The sequence below is a fragment of the Anopheles merus genome, chromosome 3R (assembly GCF_017562075.2).
Source record: "Anopheles merus strain MAF chromosome 3R, AmerM5.1, whole genome shotgun sequence".
NCBI lineage: Eukaryota > Metazoa > Arthropoda > Insecta > Diptera > Culicidae > Anopheles > Anopheles merus.
The window spans coordinates 8051469-8070591 of record NC_054084.1 but is presented as its reverse complement, the minus strand read 5'-3'; the positions used below and the strand labels follow the sequence as shown (position 1 = coordinate 8070591).

Genomic DNA, 19123 nt, shown 5'->3' with positions numbered 1-19123 from the left:
TCTTGGTTTGATTCCTTTTTAATGCTCCGAAACATTCCAGCATGCGTAGGTAATGAAACACGCCTGCTGGCCACTGTCGTCTTCGTTGTTGTTGCTGTGCTGATCGTTCTCGATCGACTGCTTGGCGACTGGTAAATATCTACGCCGGAATTCAACTTTGGTGCAGTGCACGATCGTTTTAACCATCCGCTCCGTGTCGTAGTGCGCGTAGGAGAAGGACACGTTCGAGACGGGAACCATACGCGGAACGCAATACGCTGTCGACACGAGGACATCATCCGGACAATCCATCTGTACGAAGGCTAGAAATCGTTCCATCGACACCGGGATGGTCGGTTCATTACGTCTGAGGAACAATGAAATGGGTAACATACTACTCCGATGAGAGATCATATTTCCTGCGATACTTACAGCTTAATATCGGATCCTTCAAATATCTGCACAGCCAGCTGTGGAGACTGTTCTTTGGAGCAATCTTTGGCGCCATCGGAAGACGACGGGATGTGTTTGTAAATGCATGCCGACACCTTGAAACGACTGCGCGATGGATTGACGATCGGTACGAGGAGCTCGTTGTTGTTGAGATCGGTAAACAGGTTCGAGCTGCATGAAGTAGCTGACGAATAGCGTCGTCGACGCTTGCGACTGTTAAACGGTGACGATCGATCTAGGTAATTCATTCGAATCATAAAGGATCGAAGCGAAGCCATTGCGAATTGGTAGTTTCTATCACTAAAACTAGTCAAATAATGGACAGCACAAGCATAACACGTATCTTAAGGAATAGTGCACTCTTGCAACTGCTGCGTCAGTGCTTAAAATGACTAAAAGCGATGGCGGATTCGGTACAGCACGGTGTCCTTCGAGAAGAAAAAGATGTTATTGTATGTGCGATACTCATGACATGCCAAAAAGCAACTCAAAAAAATTACTAAATTGTTTCATTTCAACACAATTCCATGTTTAATTATATATTACATACAACTGTTAAAGTCCACACGGTTGCTTTCAAAATGCATTTAACACTGGCATAAAACTAACGGTCGCGTATTACATATTACGCCAGATCGTTTGGAGGTGGATTGTCCTCCGTCGATCGTTCGGACGGTGCACGGCGCCGTTGGAAAATCTTCATCAACACACTATTGCCTCCGATCGGTGTGATTCGTCGTATCGTACGTTCCTGCTGTGGCTGTGCGGGTGGCGGTGCGGACTGGTGAACCGTATGGTGCACTGGATCAGCATTTCTGGTCACATCAGAAGCGTGGCACGTGGTGGGCGATTGATTTGTCACCTCTGTGCCACCCGGACTGTCGGACATTCCGAGTTCTAGCAACGTAATACGCAGGTCGTTCATCTGCTCGCCACGTGTATGGTGCAGTTTTACCAGCTGCTGGTTAATGTCCATACGCTCCGAGTTGAGCTGCATGATCATTGCGTCGATTTGCGCCTTGCGGTTGTACAGGTCCATCGTTTCCGCATCGATCGATTGTAACCGCTCGGCGATCTCATACAAAGGTTGGAATCGCGTCGTCTGTTGTGTCGGCTGTGGAGTTGCCACTCTACGATGAGTGGCAGGTTGGTCTTGCTCTTGTGCCTGTTCTTGTACCTGTTCCTGGGAAGCACTTCTATCGCCATAGCGTTCCGTTTCCATCGGTACACATTTCTGTTCGGAATCACCACCCAGAATGTACTCCTCGGTCGCCGTTGAGGTATCGAGAGGTGGTTCTGGTGACGGAATCCGTTCTATATCTTCCTTGCTATCCACAATCGGCTCTGCTGCTGCTGCGAGATTCGAAATCGATACGGGCTCTTCGAAAACACTGTCCGAAGTGGCAGCACTCTGCTGACTTGCTGGTGGTTCTGAGCCACCATGGTTCGTTGCGTCTGCTAAAGGTCGTTCCTCTGGATGCTCATTCAAAACGCTTTCTACAACGGATGTGTCTGGAGTGCTGAATTCTTGTGAAATCGATGCCGATCGAACTCTTATGCACGGTCGATTCGCTTCAGCGGATGAGTTGGGGGAAGCTTGTACCGGTTCTGAGGTTACAACATCATCCCCATCATCTGGTTCACCACCACCACCACCACCGTCTTCGGCAGTTTTGGAGGTATACTGATCGTATGCTTCGTTCAAAATCTGATCCTCCCCTGGCAGTGAGGACACGGACGAGATACGCTCCGATGCGGTGGAATGCGGTTCACCATTCTTTTCCGCCGTCTCACGATTGCAGATCATATCGGGGCTGTTTGCCTGCATCCAACGGTTCCATCGCAGCTTGTTCTTCGGCACCTTTCCCATGTGCGTATCCGGCACGATGGGAGGATTGGTGCTACATTCGTTTGTCATGTTTGGCGCTGTTTCAATCTGCCACTGCTCTTCAGCGGGAATCGCATCCGCCGGCGTAGTAGCATTCTTTCTTTTCCGATTTACATCCTTTGGTGGCAGAAGTTGTACTTTAGCAAAGGGCAACGCTTTGCGCAGCGAAGGACAAACCATCGCCAAATAGTCGTTGTTACGCAAACGGTCAACAATCACTTCACCATCTTCAGATATTATTCGCGTATCGCCCTTCTTGCCCAGGATATCTTCCAGATGTTTTTCGATCGCACTTTTACAGCGCTTTTTACGCCGTTCGATGAGTCGTTGAAAGATAGGGATGTTGCTGTGTTGCTGCTGCTCCTGTCCGGGTGGTGTAGCAGTAGTAGTAGTAGTAGTAGTAGTGGCTGGTTCAGTTGCAGTGTCCGTCGCTTGATCGGCATTATTGAGTTGATTCTGTATGCTATCATCGCCGTCTGCATTAGCAGTGGTTGGCGTTTGACTGGGAAGTGGCACGTTGAAACTAATGTCACTATTTGTTTCTATTCTTGTTGAACCATTGCTATGCAATTGCCCAACATCCTCAGACGCGAGTGGTTCGGTTCTATCTGCGCTTTGTTCTTTGTCAATGGGCGCCGCTCCTTCATGGTCGTCTAACCGTCTGTTGAGTTCCTCTACGGTGCTGATTCTTAAAAAGGGAACATTCTTTTCAACCCGCATCGGTTCTTCTAGCGGCAGATTGCTTTCCATCACTGAGTTAGCATTTAATTGATTAATATAAGCTGACGGTGTTTCTTGAACTTTCAAAATCTTTGATCTATTGCGTTGCTTGGGGGATATTTTATGCTTTGGAGCAGCACGTATGCTACTTTCTTGAGGGATGTTTGTAGCTACATCGTTGTTTATTTGCCCATCGACCGTTTTAAGCGTGGACACAGCCTGTACCCCACCCTTCCCGTTCACGCCCTTGCCTTTAGGGCTTTTCTTGCGATTGGGTGTTTTCGCTTTAGCGGGCGGAGTAGTTACTACCGGGCTCTCTGCATCGTCTATGCATATTATTGCATTGCCATTTGGTACACTCTTTTGCTTTTTGCACCCTGGCGTGGTAGGTGACGGTTTGTGAGCGACTCGCACCTTTGTGAGAGTTCTGTTGGAAGATTCCGGCATTTCCTCCTGGGTTGTTGTACCCCACGGCACGGCAGTGCCGAATATTGGCCCCAGCATCCCATTTCCCTCCACGGATTGGGAGTCTTTAGCAGCGTCTGCCACCTGCTCAAACGGTTCCGAGTCCGTGTGGGTTAAATCTTCCAAATCCAAATCCAACGCCTGTCCGATCTGTGCCAACAGGGCCGGCGGTATCTTGTTCGCATCGATCGCTTCATCCGGCTCCACGCTTCCGTCCCCATCGACGCTCGCACTTCCCAGCTCATTCAGGCCGATCGTTTTCAGCTGCTTCCGCACCTCGGCACGCAGTTTGTTTTGCGCGTGTCGGTTCAGTGCCGTCTCGTACTTGCCGCCCGGATTGTCGATGATCTGCTTCAGGTCGTACTTGCTCATGGTGGTCAGCTGGTTAATTAGCTTCTTCGTCACCTGTTCGGCACTCTTCTGCAGCAGGGCGGAGTCGGCCGCGTTTACTACGGCTGCGTCACGCATAGAGGCTTGATTTTCTTCGTCCGCTTGCTTTTCCGACTCCGTCTTGGAGCTTTCCGTTGCTGCACTGTCCGCACTGGCCGATGCGAGCGATGCGGCTTCCGTCGGTTTGAAGGGAACATTAAGGTACGTCGTTTCCTGCATGGAAGCTGCCTTAGAAAGCATCCGCATTGCTTCATCCGCAATCAGCTTGTCGATGAACGACATGGGCCGTTCGGGCTGGGGCTGGTTACTCTGGAAAGGAAATGGAAAAAGGGGGGTTGAAAATGTGGATCGTGAATCACTGTAACGAACTGCTCCAAACCGGCTGGTACGTACTTCACGCTTGTCATATTTCATCAATTGATTGAAAAAGAAATGAAAAGCTTCAGCAGAGCTTTCCCTAGAATTGTGTGAATATTTCCCAGCATTCGTTCGTGACGTCTCGCCCCATCGAGATCTGTTCGGTCGTGGGCTCCTGTGATGGTTAGAATGGAATTAACAATCAATTCACCTATAGCTCCTCCAAACGAATTTAACTTACCCGGGGGATCTACGTTCTCTCCAGGGACGACGGCTGGTATAAGCTGCCGATCCTCGTCCACCTCCATTCGAACTCGTTCTCGATCGCTCGTCTTCGTGGTGCCGTTTTTCATCGGACCCGTGCGATCGATACCGGCTTTGTTCGTGGGAAGAATGCCGGCTGTAGGGACTGTCACGTCTCCAGACTCGATTGCCATAGCGATCATTTTGCGACTGATGCCGTTTTTGATATCGGTCTGAGTTACGGTGCCGATACCTGTCCGGTGATGCACGGGACGCCCCTTCGCCTTTACTCGACTTCCACGGTGCTCGTTCCGGCGATCCATTGCCCCGGGACGACTCTTCGTCTTTATATGTCCTCCATGGCGCTCTTTCCGGTGATCCATTGTCCCTGGACGGTCCTAAGCCTTTACTCGACTTCCACGGTGCTCTTTCCGGTGATCCGCTCCCACGGGACGCCCCTTCGCCTTTACTCGATTTCCACGATGCTCTTTCAGGTGATGCATTCCCCCTGGACCATTCTTCGCCTTTACTCGACCTCCACGGTGCGTTCTCCGGTGAGCCAGTTCTCGGGGACGAGCCTTCGTCTTTATTCGTCCTCCACGGTGCGTTCTCCGGAGATCCATTGCCCCGGGACGATCCTACACCTTTACTCGACTTCCAAGGTGCTCTTTCCGGTGATTCATTGCTTCTGGTCGGACCTTCATCTATATTCAACCTCCATGGTGGTATTTCCGGTGATCCATTACCTCTGGACGACCCTTCATCTGTATTTCTCCTCCATGGTGCTCTTTCCGGTGATCCATTACCTCGGCACGACCCTTCATCTATATTCAACCTCCATGGTGCTCTTTCCGGTGATCCACTCCCACGGGACGCCCCTTCGCCTTTACTCGACCTGCAAGGAGCGTTTTCCAGTGCTCCAGTTCTCCTGGACGACCCTTCGACAATATTCGATTCCGGAGATCCATTGTCGCGGGACGACCCTTGGCCTTTGCTCGACTTCCACGGTGCGCTCTCCTCGTTCCGGCTCTTATCGGGAGGGCTCATAGTGCAATAGCAACCATGTGGTACACTAGACCAGAGGCTGCAAGCACATTTGGATTTGTTAATTTATATATTACGAACTGGTTTTCCTATAAATAAATGTATGAAACTAACGTTCAATATTCCGTACGACGATTCCCGACGAAGGTTATGGTGTCTGGCAATGTCCTTCGATTCTACATTCACTTCTTCCGATTGATTTAACGAGAGTAACAATGTTCCAAGCTGCTATCGTAGCTACAAAAACGGCTATCCATGCTCCATGGGAGGCAATATTACAGGAACAAAAGCAACGTTCTGTGAATTTATGTTTTGCGCGGCACGAAACCACGACTGTGCGGGCCACAGTGCGAACTGTTTTGTAATGTTTACTTCGCTGAAACGGGGCAGTTGTTATTGTATTGGTGTGCGTATGTCAACGAAGAGTATGCGGCGCAGTACGGCATGACACACAGCCACACTTCAACAGTCTAAAATTGTTCGTAAAGAAGAGCAATTTTGTTTTAAAGTAAAAGTGCAATTTTATTTAAGGTTTATCGCCAAAAACCATCGAAAAGAACGAAACCAAGCCCAAATACAAGTGAAAAGTCGCGTGTAAAAGGGGGAAGCCGCTGTGTGATCGATGTGTCAAACGTTGTTTACGCCTCGAGCACCCTACGGAAGACGGCTTTGTTTGTGAGCAAAAGCTAGCCGCTGGTAGCACAATTGCCGGGTGTTGTGGCGTAAAAATAATCACAATTTTATCTGTGCAAAACCCCGATGAGAGACGGACCCGCATTTCCTCTCAGCCCCCTGCTTAGTTGTGTGACGGTGACTGTGTATTAAGGGTGCGGAAATGCGGATGGCGGGCACAATGAAACCAAGCCCCAAAAAGTCCTCCTCGAAGGTGAAACAGCGCACCAAATCTTCGAGCAGTGGCACCAACACTAACAACAACAACAACAACAACAACAACAACAACAGCAGTACTCCGAGCTCCAATCAGCAAAATGCCGCCGGTACTGCCGTGTCCGCTGCCGGGCAAACGTCGGCAGCCAACAGCAATCAGAGCCAGCAGCAGCACCTACATCCACCGCCGAAGCAGGCTGTGCCGCACAGCGATTCGTCCGGGAACGATGTGTCCAATATGGGTTCGGCTAAGGACAAGGTATGGTTGCACCGGGGGAGAGGGTCGCACCGAACAAATTACTCAACTTAAATGTATGCCTTCTTTTCAGACTTCGTATAAATCGTACGCCGGGCTTAGTTCACGCTCCGTGCGGACTGCCTGGGAGCAGCACGACAAGCAAGAGACGGAAGTAGCGCCCGATGTGTACACCAAGCTGGCGGAAGATGCTACCTACAAGCTGTGGGAGCTGACCAATGTAAGCGGACCGTACACTGCGGGCGGGAAAGGACGATTCTTTACCATGATTTCCCCATTTCAATTCACTTTAGAGCATCAAAACATACAGCCGCCATTCGAGCGGGCGTGTTACGTTCGATCTGGTGAACGAGGTGCTGAAGGATTCCGACGTGCCGCCGATCGTGGGAGCAAACAGCCAACCGTGGGACAAGATCGAATACGATGGTGCATACTTTTTCAACTCGGTTAGTAGTTGGTTGGTGCAAATTGTGAGCAAATGAAACGGCTTCTTTTTCACGTGCAGGATGAGGTGCTTGATTTGCGCGAGGAATACATCAAACACATATCGCTGGAGCAGCACAATGTGCCGGTGCTTACCACCACCTGGATGGCGGAGGCAGACATTGCGGAAGATCTCATTGCGATGCACAATAACATATGCGATGGTGAGTTCCTGGCCGCAAAAGGGCTTATCCGAGGGTGAATTGTTTAACATTTTTGTCACCCTACTTGCAGCCATTTTCATTGGCGATGAAGCGTGCTTCAACACAGCGATCGACATACTGCAGTACAATCGGCACACACCTTCGCTGATGAAGCTGCTGCTAACGAAAGCGATCGAGATGCTTGGCTTCGAATACACCGAGGCAACGTTGCGGCGCACGTTGGTGTACCTGGAAGCGCTGGTGCAGAACTACCACGTGGCGCATTCGGATCTAACGCTGGAGCTAAGCCTGCTGAGTCAGCTGTTCGTCAACTTGCTCGTTGGCCCGGCCGGATACGTTCATGCGAAGCTAATGCAAACGAATGATACTGTGCCGAGAGCGGTAACATCACTCGTTGGCAGCGATCCGCAACAGCAACCGCAGCAGCAGCAGCAGCAGCAGCAACAACAGCAGGTGCTGGACAACATTTCCCCCCTGTTTAACAATCCAATGGCGCTGCTGGAGAACAACTTACCGCCGGCGGAGGACTCGAACAACTCCAACTCGAACGCCACCGAGGAGCTTTTGCGCAGCATCGAAAACATTAAGGACGGGGCGGACGGGATCGATCTCAACAACAAGGACGATTACGAGGCGCTCTTCTCGATGGTGCTCGGCAAGCAGGAGGGCGTGGACGAGGGCATGGTCGGCACGGAATCGATGGCCGACGGTGTGGTGGATGGATTTCAGGTCAAGTCGGAATTCGATCCCGAAGCGTTCGAGGCCAACGCGTCGAACTTTATCGTACAGCAAGCGTCTGGGTCGGTGGTTGGACCGGGCGGACACACCGCCCATCCCGGCACACTGGCCGATCCGGGCATGCTAACGAACGAGATGCTTAACTCGCTCGCTGCTAGTGCGGCGGCGGCGGCTGCTGCTGCAACTGGAGCATCGGTAAACACTGATATGGCCATGTTTCATATCAAACCGGACCCGGGTAAGCCGAAGCTTGATTCCGGCACGCCGCCCACCATCATCGACGCCGATCCGGAAGAGAACGTTAGCCTACCGATGTCCGAGAGCAGCGATGGCGGCGGCGAGGTGAACAATCCCAACTCGACAACGCTGGAAAGTGAAAACATTACCACGCTGATCTGTGAGGACTATCTGGTGGATGGTGTCTGCCGGGTGGTTGGATTGTGCGCCAGCAAATGGGGCTTCGTGGAGCAGGAGTGCACGTTTCTGCTCGTGGAGCGATTGCAGCGCTACTTCCAGGAGCGAAAAACGGCCACCGTGGACTACAACTGGTTGTCGCGCATTTTTCGAGGCTTGTGGGCGATCGGCGAGTTTGCACTGAGGGAACTGCTGCCCTACTTTTACTACATCGACAGTCAGACGATCCCGGAGTGTTTGGTACCCCATTTTAATGTAAGTTTTAATGGGTAGGATTTGTTGGGTGCGCAAAACTTACCTTCCTTTATCTTCCTTTACAGACTGCAGGAATTTTCATGAACGGCCGTTCGGACATCTTTTTCTACGAATATTTGTACGACATTTGTGGGGACAGTTTGGGACCGTTTATGTTCAGCTATGATCGTAAGTGTTGCTCGCTGTGCTTTCTCCCGATTTGGGTTGTTAATTATTTCCTGTCTTTTTTTAGAATACATCGAAAAGCAGTGCTTGAAGTATCACAGGAAAAGGCTAAAAATTATAGCCAACAAAAGCTGCTACAAAGTTGCGGCAAAGGTAGTCCCCAAGCGGTTGCCAGCCTTCATCCCTCGGGCAGCTAAGGTAAAACCCACCCTACAGGAAGCGTTTGAAAATTACAGCGAAAAGCGATTGCCGCCGCTGTCGGCTCCAAATCAAGCTCCAAAAGCACAGTTTGGGTTTCGGTTTGCTGGCTGCCGGCCAATTCCGTTAAAAACGGCACAAAGTCGTCAAAAATCCGCATCTGCAGCAGCGAGTGCATCCATCACAAATAGCAGCATGCCGCTAGGATCAGAAACGTGCGAAGGAATGCTGAAACAAAATACTCCACTGTTGAGCTCGTTCAACACGAAAATAGTCGTAGCGCGAAGGCGACTCCTTTCACCGGCTACAAATGAACCGCCAAAGCGGCACGTGTTTTGTTACGGCTCGTGCACGATTTAAATGTTGAACTGAAAGTGCAGCGTAATAAATTGAGAACAACTTAAAATATTCGGCGTTGTTTTTATTGATTTTGCTAACCGCAATTTGAATGGCTTTTTAAATCCTCGTTTGTCCGCCACGCTACCATTCGTTTCGCTCGTCATTCGACTACTGCTGTCAACTGCAAAATCAAAACAAATCCCCACAGCTGTCAAACTCGTTCGGCTTGTCAGCCACGTTTATTCCGAAAGCATTTGCGTACGGCGTTGCGGCATTGCGGCCTAAAATCGTCCTAAAATTTCATCATCCGCCCAATTTGGCATACCGCACAAACCACTTTCAGATTGTTACCTAGGTAGCCGTAAAAATGGTGCTCGATTTGGATCTGTTCCGCAGCGACAAGGGTCACGATCCGGAGAAGATCCGGGAGAACCAGACAAAGCGCTTCAAGGATGTGGCACTGGTCGAGACGGTCATCGAGCAGGACAAGGAGTGGCGCCGGTGCCGCTTCAACATGGACAACTACAACAAGCTGAAGAATCTGTGCAGCAAGGAGATCGGCGAGAAGATGAAGAAAAAGGAACCGCAGGGCGATGAGAGCGAGCCGCTGCCGCAGTCGGTCCAGGACCAGCTGCGCGAGATGCAGCTGACCTCGCTGAAGGAGCTGACCGTCAACCAGATCAAGAAGGTGCGCACACTGATCGACGCAGCGGTGGTGGAAAATGAGCAGCAAATGAAGGAGGTGGAGGCGAAGAGGAACGCGGCACTGCGCGAGGTCGGCAACCATCTGCACGAGAGCGTCCCGGTCAGCAACGACGAGGACGAGAACCGGGTGGAGCGCACGTTCGGGAACTGTGAGACGCGCCTGAAGTACTCGCACGTCGATCTGATCGTGATGATTGACGGTATGAATGGGGACAAGGGTGCGGTGGTGTCGGGCGGTCGGGGCTACTTCCTTACCGGGCCGGCCGTATTTCTCGAGCAGGCACTGATCCAGCACGCGCTGCACAGTCTGTACGCGAAAGACTACACGCCACTGTACACGCCGTTCTTCATGCGCAAGGAGGTGATGCAGGAGGTGGCGCAGCTGTCCCAGTTCGACGAGGAGCTGTACAAGGTGGTCGGCAAGGGCAGCGAGCGGGCCGAGGACGGTACGGCGACGGACGAGAAGTATCTGATTGCGACCTCGGAGCAACCGATTGCCGCGTACCATCGGGATGAGTGGATCCCGGAGGCGTCGCTGCCGATCAAGTACGCCGGGCTATCCACCTGCTTCCGGCAGGAGGTCGGGTCGCACGGCCGCGACACCCGCGGCATCTTCCGGGTGCACCAGTTCGAGAAGGTGGAACAGTTCGTGCTGACCTCGCCGCACGACAACAAGTCGTGGGAGATGATGGACGAAATGATCGGCAACGCGGAGGCGTTCTGCCAGTCGCTGGGCATTCCGTACCGCGTGGTGAACATCGTGTCCGGTGCGCTGAATCATGCCGCCTCGAAAAAGCTCGACCTGGAGGCATGGTTTGCCGGGTCGGGTGCGTTCAGGGAGTTGGTATCGTGCAGCAATTGCTTGGACTATCAGGCCCGCCGGCTGCTCGTGCGTTACGGCCAAACGAAGAAGATGAATGCGGCTGTGGACTATGTGCACATGCTGAATGCGACCATGTGCGCTACGACGCGTGTGATTTGCGCCATCCTCGAAACGCATCAAACGGAAACGGGCGTAAAGGTAAGATGGGAGGGGAAAGCTATTCTTTAGAAGGATATTGTTAACATTATCGGATATGATTTTCCTTTTACATAGGTCCCCGAGGTGCTTCAGAAGTACATGCCGGAGAAGTATCGTGAAGAGATTCCGTTCGTGAAGCCAGCCCCGATCGACGTGGAGCAGGCCGCGGCCGAGGCAAAGAAGGGTGGCAAGAAGGGCGGTGAGAAGAAGAGCGGAACGGCTGCATAAAAGATATACACTGGCATAGGTTAATCGAAATCGATCTTCAACTCAATAGCGACGTCATTAAGCACATGTCGATCGGGCACACGTACTAGAATCGCAGCCGTCGTCGTCTAATTTATTTCAAATCTACTCAGTTCTACCATGAATCCGGTGCTGAAAGCATTTAAACAGTGCATTTGCTTGAAGCTGAAGCTCTATCGGTAATAAAGTGTTGTTCCCCATCCGCTTGTGCAGCTGCTGCTGAAGTGGATCACTAAGCAAAAAAGCGGTTATTTTTCCTCCCATCCGGAAATGTGGAAGAAAGACGCACGCGTGAGCGCAGTTTGAAAGGTAAGTTAAAGAATTTCAAAGTTTATTGTGCGTTTCTTATCCTACTTATCATCATTGTAACATTTCATGTTAGTAAATCACGCCCCGATCGAAATTGTGTGCAAGCACGCCTTTTCCACGGATGGAATCTAAGCATTTTAGGTTTCCTACTAGTGGTGTGCTCTCTGGTGCGCACCCTCGACTCCGATCCGACTCCGGCTATTGTAAGTGCGATTCAGACACCGGCAAAATCGGAACCACTGGTTTCGCCTGGAGTTGGAGTTGTCTAGAGTTGTCCGAAGTCGTCCGGAGTTGTCTGGAGTCATCCACAGTTGTCTTGAGTCGCCCGGAGTTACCATAGAGTCGCTCGTATTCGTCCGAGGTCGTCCGAAGACGGCTGGAGGCATTTGATTTTGGGTTTTTTTTCCTCTTTCGATTTGCGCGTGTACTTCTTAACCAGGACTTTTTTTTCTAAGAATAGCGGTTTGAGACCGAAAATAAGAGGAGTCGAAGTCGGATATGAAATGCCTGACCATAAAAAACATTGCACCTTCCATATTCGACCGACTTCGGATGACTCCAGACGACTCTGGATAACTCTGGATGACTCTGGATAACTCCAGACGACTCCGGATAACTCTGGACTACTCCGGATAACTCCGGACTACTCTGGATTTATCCGGACTACTCAGGATGATTCCGGACTACTCCGGATAACTCCAGACGACTTCAGACAACTTCGGATGACTCCGAGCTGCTCCGGGATGATTCCAACCGGCTCCGGGTAATGCTGGGCGGACCTACCTTCCGGAGTCGGCTCCGGATTTTTGTCAACTTTACCCATCACTAGTTCCTACTACTGGTTCTAAGGCTAGGTTCGAACTTGCAACAAGAAGAGGGGAAAAGAATGTGCGGATAGAAGCTTCACTACTTCTCCGCGCGTGTTGTGGCCTCATAAGGTGGTAATAAAATGGCTTTTCTAACGAAACACCTCTTTCGGCGGCTCTTGCTACCGCCTTCTAATCACTTGTGGGAGCAGTGGCAATAATGGTGAGTGGTTATCAGTAGCAAATATGCTTACATTAATTAAATAACGTGAGATTAACTCCACCCTACAACACCCACAAGTACGCTGGCTGTGTGCAAACCAAAAACAAAAACAATTGGGAAACAAATCCTTATGGAATTGGGAGTTCTATCCCCTCTCTACCACAACTCTCTTTCTCTCTCTACTACTACCGACATACTATCGATAAGAACAACTCACGAACAAGTTTGGTTTCCTTTGGCTAAAAATAGTTCACACACACACTCGAATGTGCGCGGGAGAGGATATGATGAAAAAAAAACTCAAACGGAAGTTTTGCAGTCAGACACACTGCACCTGCGCCCAAATCTGGTAGACTGTGCTTTGCGCCTCTGGTTGAGTTTTACTGGCCGAAGCAGAACGCTTTCCAATTCCACAGACAATTCCGTCGCTTCACGTGCTCCCTGCGACGCCATTCGCTGAACGAGAGGCCGAATGAGATGAAGCAGATCTGAAAAAGGAATGTGTTTGACTGTTTTTCATTACAATTAGACGGGCATCCTGTACAAACCTGTTTCACTACAGCGATAGCAATAAACGATGCCATTATTAGCGCGTACACCGAACCCGTAAAGCACAGTGCAATGCTGAAAAGAGGGGAAACAAATAACAGTTCATTCCATTTACCACCGTTCCATCTGCCATGAGTCATTCTAGTACACAAAACACGTACTCATACTGGAAAAAGATATCGGTACAGTCGTCCGGCATCATCACGATGATCCCGTACAGCGTAAAGATTGGCGTCGGATGACACACCGCCGTCAGCGCCAGATTGGCAAACACCAGCAACGCCAGCAGCGTAAAGAGGCAGCCCGCCAGATACAGCCGATGGTTCGATTTGCCGATGCAGCAGTTCAGCCACACGTTGTGATGATCCTGCCGCAGCACACAGCTCGAGCAAACCTTGCAGTGGTACGTTCTCGGTGGCACGTACTTGCGGCAGAGCTGGCACGCCAACCGCCCACTGTCCGAATCGGTCGCCCCATCGTCCGAATCGTCGCGGTCGGAGAACAGCACAATATGTTCCTTGCTTCCCTTGCCGCTTTCTACACCGTTCATGTCCGCCGGCAGGGCAGAGAGATGGTTCAGCACGGCCCGCTGCTTCGCCTTCAGCAAACAGAGAAAAGCGAGCGTCATCAGCACGACGAAGCCAACGTTTTCTTGGGGCAAAATTTCCAACAACGGAACGGCCAGCTCGAACAGTGCGACCAGATACACGCAGCTACCGAAAAACCAAATCGTGAAAAACTTTGTCCTACAAAGAGCAGAATAGAAAGCTGTTAGAACCCTTTCATCCTTTTGCCTTTCTCGTGGTAGCATTACTTGGGATGGATCGTTCCGAAGAGCCGCTTCAGGTACAGCAATACCAGGGGAAGCAGAAGCATGATGACAAGGCAAAGATAGAAGTGTACCGCGGTCAGCAGCAGCGTTCCGATCAGTATCGCCAGCGTCACCACATTGTCGAGCGTAATCTGCTTTGCGCCACCGCGCCACGGTATACGCAACCGGTCTTGGAACGTGAGCAGCATGTTTCCAACCCTGCTTCCGGTCAGTTTGCTGCGAATGGTGGAAGGATAAGGAGCGGGGTTAGATTTCTTACAATATTTTAGTAAAATAGAAAGTCACACACACACACACATTGATAAGAGATAGTTGGACACATTTGAGCGTTTTAAGATTGAATTATCAGATTCAGTAGCAGAGAAAGAGAGAGAGAGAGAGAGAGAGGCCAGGAAGAGATAGAGAGCGTTTGATAGTGTAGGAATGATGCGAAAGAGGTGGAAAAAGGTTTAAAGATAGAGAATACATAACATATTTACCCGTTTTTAGTTAGGACGTTTCGGGCTCGGGAAAGTTCAGATTCGTTTGCCGGGTGAGATACGTTCGCCCCCCGTTTGCAGCTGTCGTGTAGGAAATTTGGTGGAAATGCTATCCCCCCACCCCTGGTGATGCCCTATATTTCATGCACAATGAAGTGTAGTTTGATGATTGCAGCTGCAGTGGCTGTGTGCGTGTGTGTGTGTGTGGGGGGAGATGAAGGGGAGGGTTATTCTAATGTGTCGAATGCCACCGTTTGCAGCCGGCTAACGAGGGTGACTGCACCGCCGATGCACCACTAGCGTACCGACACACACACACATACAATCACGCTGGCTCGCTGCTAAGGAAAATCAATTCTTTGCACTCTCGTCGTACGTTCTATATCGATCAATCCCCTCTTTTTCGGGATGCCGGAGCCGGAGTTTTCTTGCGGCAATCACACGCTGAAGACACTGGGTGATGAGGGGAGGGAGCTATTCACAGGAACACCCGGTGATTCACTACTAAGGGAATGCAAACAGACGTTGGTGCAGTTTCTAAAACGGGAGAGGAGGTTCGGGGAATGCAACTGGACATTAGGGCTCGTCGAAACGTACGTACCTAGTGGCCGGAGTCGGAGTTTCGATTCCGGATGGACCCGTGAAACAGCAACAGCAGCAGCAGCACGTTACGAGCAGATGAGCCCGTTCATTGTTTCGATCGAAAAACTCACAACAGCACAGCGGATCGATATCGGTGCGGGGATCGTAATCATAGAAATCGGCCGCACTGTAGTGTGATCTCATGCTCCCCAGGAACGGACGGGGAATGCTATGTTGGACTTATTCGTGTGAGTGTGTTTTTTATGCCGCCACTTTCTCGCTCTTTCTCTCTTTTGGGCTAATAAAACACAAACAAATTGGTTGCCGGTTGCCCAGCAGATGCACAAGAGGTGAGCAAAATTGGGTCGGTTCATGTTGCACGTGTTGACAAACTGCTTTTTGGAAAATATTCAATAAATTTATTTTTTATGGAGCAACAATTGAGAACAATTTAGAAGCATCATCAAATCATATCATTTACAAATATCATAAATTTCCTGCAGGTTCTAAATCGGAATCAAAACTCCCTCTATTTGTGCTTTTAAAAATGGCCGTCCAAGCAAGCCGTGACGCAACCCGCCCGAACGCGCGTCTCCTGTCAAACTGCCAACCAGCAACTGTCAAAGGTGGAAAATCGAAAACGGGACGCCTTTTTCGCGGACGGAAAGTGAAGAAAATAAAACACACACACGCACGAACGAAAACTGTGCAGTGCAATTGTCCGCGGACCGCATTTCCGGTGTGTGTTTCGGGGCCGTGGAAGGCCCTCCGGTAGAAGGGTCACCCTACTCTAGCCAGCAAGATGTCGGTGCCGCCGATAGCCGCTGGCCAACCGTACGCTCCGCCGCTGGTGTCGCATTTCAACATCCCTCCGCCGGGTTTCGGTGCGCCCGGTGGTGGCGCAGGCATCGGTGGCCCGGTAGCACTGGCCGCCGCAGCCGCCGCCAACGGGACAATGGTTGATCCTACGGCCACCGTGCCGCCGGTCATACCAGCGGGCGCAGCAGGAGCAGCAGCAGCAGTAGCGGCAGCGGCCGTCCCCGTGACCACGGCAATCGTGAACGAATGGTCGGAACACAAGACGCCCGAGGGCCGAACGTACTACTACAACAGTATCACCAAGCAGAGCCTGTGGGAAAAGCCGGACGAGATGAAGACGCCGGCCGAAAAGCAGCTCAGCCAGTGCCCCTGGAAGGAGTACCGGTCGGATTCGGGCAAGCTGTACTATCACAACACCGCCACCAAGGAGTCACAGTGGGTGGCGCCGCCCGAGTATCTCGAGCTGAAGGAGAAGGTGGCGGCCGAACAGGCGGCGGCCGAGGCGGCCAAAGCTGCCGCGCTGAAAACCTCCGCCATGGCCAGCAGTATGCTGATGCAGTCGGTGGTGCTGCCGGTGGTTTCACCCGCCCTGGCAGGGGCGCCGGCGACGGCAGGAGTGACGCCGAATGCGGTTGTTGCGGCCACGGCCGCCGACGTACCGCTCGGTCTGGGTGGGATGGCCGGCGTAACACCCGGATCGGCCGAAAATTCTTCCTCCGCACTGGACCAAGCGATGGCGGCAACGCTGGCCGCTATCGAGGTGCCGGACGATCCGGTCGACAAGCGGCAGGACGAGGAATCCCAGCCGGGCCAAACGGACGAGGAGCCGGCCATGGAGTTTAAGGACAAAAAGGAAGCGATCGAAGCGTTCAAGGAGTTCCTGAAGGAGCGCAACATCCCCTCGAGCTCGTCCTGGGAGCAGTGCGTAAAGATCATCCAGAAGGATCCGAAGTTTAACGTGTTCAAGAAGCTGAGCGAAAAGAAGCAAGCGTTCAACGCGTACAAAACGCAGAAGCTAAAGGACGAGCGCGAGGAGCAGCGGCTGAAGGCGAAGCGGTCGAAGGAGGAGCTGGAAAAGTTCCTCATGTCCTCGGACAAGATGAACTCGGCGCTCAAGTTTTACCGGTGCGACGAGCTGTTCGCCAACCTGGACGTGTGGAAGTCGGTGCCGGAGCAGGACCGGCGCGACATCTACGAGGACTGCATCTTCAACCTGGCGAAGCGGGAAAAGGAGGAGGCGCGGGTGATGAAGAAGCGCAACATGCGCGTGCTGGGCGAGCTGCTCGAGGCGATGACGACCGTCACGTACCAGACGACCTGGTCCGAGGCGCAGGTAATGCTGCTGGACAATGCGTCGTTCAAGAACGACGTCAACCTGCTCGGCATGGACAAGGAGGACGCACTGATCGTGTTCGAGGAGCACATCCGCGGGCTGGAGCGCGAGGAGGACGAGGAGAAGGAGCGCGAGAAGAAGCGGCTCAAGCGGCAGCAGCGCAAAAACCGCGACCAATTCCTCGCCCTGCTCGACACGCTGCACGAGGAGGGCAAGCTGACGTCGATGTCGCTGTGGGTGGAGCTGTACCCGCTCATATCGGCCGACCTGCGCTTCTCCGCCATGCTCGGGCAGCCCGGCTCGACGCCGCTGGATCTGTTCAAGTTCTACGTGGAAAACCTAAAGGCCCGGTTCCACGACGAGAAGAAAATCATCAAGGAAATACTGAAGGAGAAAGAGTTCATCGTGGTGCGGACGACCACGTTCGAGGACTTTGCGACGGTCGTGTGCGAGGACAAGCGGTCGGCGACGCTGGACGCGGGCAACGTGAAGCTGACGTACAACTCGCTGCTGGAGAAGGCGGTCGCGGCCGAGAAGGAGCGGCTGAAGGAGGAAACGCGCCGCATCCGCAAGCTCGAGAACGAGCTGAAGGGTGTGTGGATCGAGGCGGGCCTCTCCGGTGTCGATAGCTGGGAGACGGCCCAGAAGCTCGTCATGGACCGGGAGGTGTACGACCTGTACGAGAAGGACGATAAGGTCGAGCGGCTGTGGGAAGACTTTGTGAAGGAGACGGAAGATTCCTGCAGCCACCATCATTCGCGTTCGAAAAAGTCGAAAAAGAGTCGAAAGCACAAGAAAAAATCGCGCTCCTCGTCCAAATCGGTAAGCAATCGGGGTAGTGTGTTTTTTTTTATGGTAGAGCAAGTCTTATTTAACGGAAATCCATTTCTCCAACAGCTCTCGGAAGCATCGGAAGTGGAGTATGAAAAGCCTTCGTCGAAGAAAAAGCGTCGATCCCGGTCGCGAACTCCCCTGACGGCGAGCGATCTGTCGGAAAGCGAGCATGAGCTGCACGAGGAACCGCTGCACCATCACAACGACCATCACGGTGGTGGCGGCGACCGATTGGACCGGAAGCGGAAAAAGAAGAAAAAGCACCACCGCAAACAGTCCCGCTCACCGTCGTACGAGGAGATGCTGGTGATGGAGAAGAATGGTGGCGGTGGTGGTGGTGGTGGTGGCGGTGCAGCAGCTGCTGCTGCATCCCGTTCCCGGACACCCTCCCCGGAGGTAGAGAAGAAAAAGGTAAGACGGGGGCAATTTTCTCATATTGGGACTAATTTCACTCATCCATTCTTTTCGATATATCCTCTATCTCTCTCACACACACAGAAAAAGAAGGACAAAAAGAAAAAAGACAAACGTCGAACGTCTCGATCGGTCAGTCGGGCCAGTAGCGGCGCACGGATTCGCAGCCCCCTGGACGAGGGCCGCCGAAGCAGGGGCGGCAGCAGATCCTCCAAAATGGCCGACGATGCGGCACTGAGCGAATCGGAACTGGAATCACAGCGGGCCGCACTGTTGGCGCAGCTGAACGAACAGATGGACGAGTAGCGCGACATGCCACGTGGAGAAGAGGAGCAGTAGGCGACCCCCGGTGACAACCATAAACGGAGACGGAGAACACCGGAGTACGTAAGAACGTGGGTGTATATTTTACGCGAAAAAGTCTATAAAATCAGTCCGCTCCACAATCGTGAGCCGCCGCAAGTGGTCGTGTGTCTGTGTGTGTGTGTTTGCATTTTTTTTTGGAAGAAAATCGGCCCTTCAAATGGCTAAC

At 52.0% G+C, this 19123-nt stretch overlaps 6 protein-coding genes across 7 annotated transcripts; 3 read left to right on the top strand and 3 right to left on the bottom strand.

Moving 5' to 3' along the window:
• Nucleotides 1–18: 18 nt before the first annotated feature.
• LOC121595456 lies at nucleotides 19–710 on the bottom strand. Its single transcript, XM_041919459.1, has 2 exons — nucleotides 412–710; nucleotides 19–346 (listed from the first exon to the last, which is right to left on the bottom strand). Exons 1-2 carry the CDS (start codon nucleotides 708–710, stop codon nucleotides 19–21), a joined length of 627 nt encoding a protein of 208 aa, XP_041775393.1.
• A 158-nt stretch (nucleotides 711–868) lies between these two features.
• Nucleotides 869–5897, bottom strand: LOC121596271. Its single transcript, XM_041921058.1, has 4 exons — nucleotides 5654–5897; nucleotides 4494–5579; nucleotides 4289–4427; nucleotides 869–4204 (listed from the first exon to the last, which is right to left on the bottom strand). Exons 2-4 carry the CDS (start codon nucleotides 5540–5542, stop codon nucleotides 1058–1060), a joined length of 4335 nt encoding a protein of 1444 aa, XP_041776992.1. The 5' UTR covers nucleotides 5543–5579; nucleotides 5654–5897; the 3' UTR covers nucleotides 869–1057.
• Nucleotides 5898–5981: 84 nt separating this feature from the next.
• On the top strand, nucleotides 5982–9506 carry LOC121596272. Its single transcript, XM_041921059.1, has 7 exons — nucleotides 5982–6686; nucleotides 6757–6903; nucleotides 6977–7129; nucleotides 7189–7330; nucleotides 7401–8737; nucleotides 8803–8905; nucleotides 8970–9506. Exons 1-7 carry the CDS (start codon nucleotides 6375–6377, stop codon nucleotides 9458–9460), a joined length of 2685 nt encoding a protein of 894 aa, XP_041776993.1. The 5' UTR covers nucleotides 5982–6374; the 3' UTR covers nucleotides 9461–9506.
• A 156-nt stretch (nucleotides 9507–9662) lies between these two features.
• Nucleotides 9663–11648, top strand: LOC121595571 (serine--tRNA ligase, cytoplasmic). The gene is made up of 2 exons (XM_041919632.1): nucleotides 9663–11165; nucleotides 11241–11648. The coding sequence occupies exons 1-2, from the start codon at nucleotides 9807–9809 to the stop codon at nucleotides 11391–11393; spliced, it is 1512 nt and encodes a 503-aa protein (XP_041775566.1). The 5' UTR covers nucleotides 9663–9806; the 3' UTR covers nucleotides 11394–11648.
• A 65-nt stretch (nucleotides 11649–11713) lies between these two features.
• Nucleotides 11714–15540, bottom strand: LOC121595572 (palmitoyltransferase ZDHHC23-B). 2 transcript variants are annotated; one of them, XM_041919634.1, is made up of 5 exons: nucleotides 15211–15540; nucleotides 14113–14346; nucleotides 13460–14044; nucleotides 13298–13373; nucleotides 11714–13237 (listed from the first exon to the last, which is right to left on the bottom strand). In XM_041919634.1, the coding sequence occupies exons 1-5, from the start codon at nucleotides 15393–15395 to the stop codon at nucleotides 13130–13132; spliced, it is 1188 nt and encodes a 395-aa protein (XP_041775568.1). In that variant the 5' UTR covers nucleotides 15396–15540; the 3' UTR covers nucleotides 11714–13129. The 2 variants fall into 2 exon arrangements, with proteins under 2 accessions (XP_041775568.1, XP_041775569.1); XM_041919635.1 differs by lacking the exon at nucleotides 15211–15540 and adding an exon at nucleotides 14610–15042.
• Nucleotides 15541–15791: 251 nt separating this feature from the next.
• On the top strand, nucleotides 15792–19053 carry LOC121595569 (pre-mRNA-processing factor 40 homolog A). The gene is made up of 3 exons (XM_041919630.1): nucleotides 15792–18165; nucleotides 18241–18588; nucleotides 18676–19053. The coding sequence occupies exons 1-3, from the start codon at nucleotides 15994–15996 to the stop codon at nucleotides 18895–18897; spliced, it is 2742 nt and encodes a 913-aa protein (XP_041775564.1). The 5' UTR covers nucleotides 15792–15993; the 3' UTR covers nucleotides 18898–19053.
• Nucleotides 19054–19123: the final 70 nt, after the last annotated feature.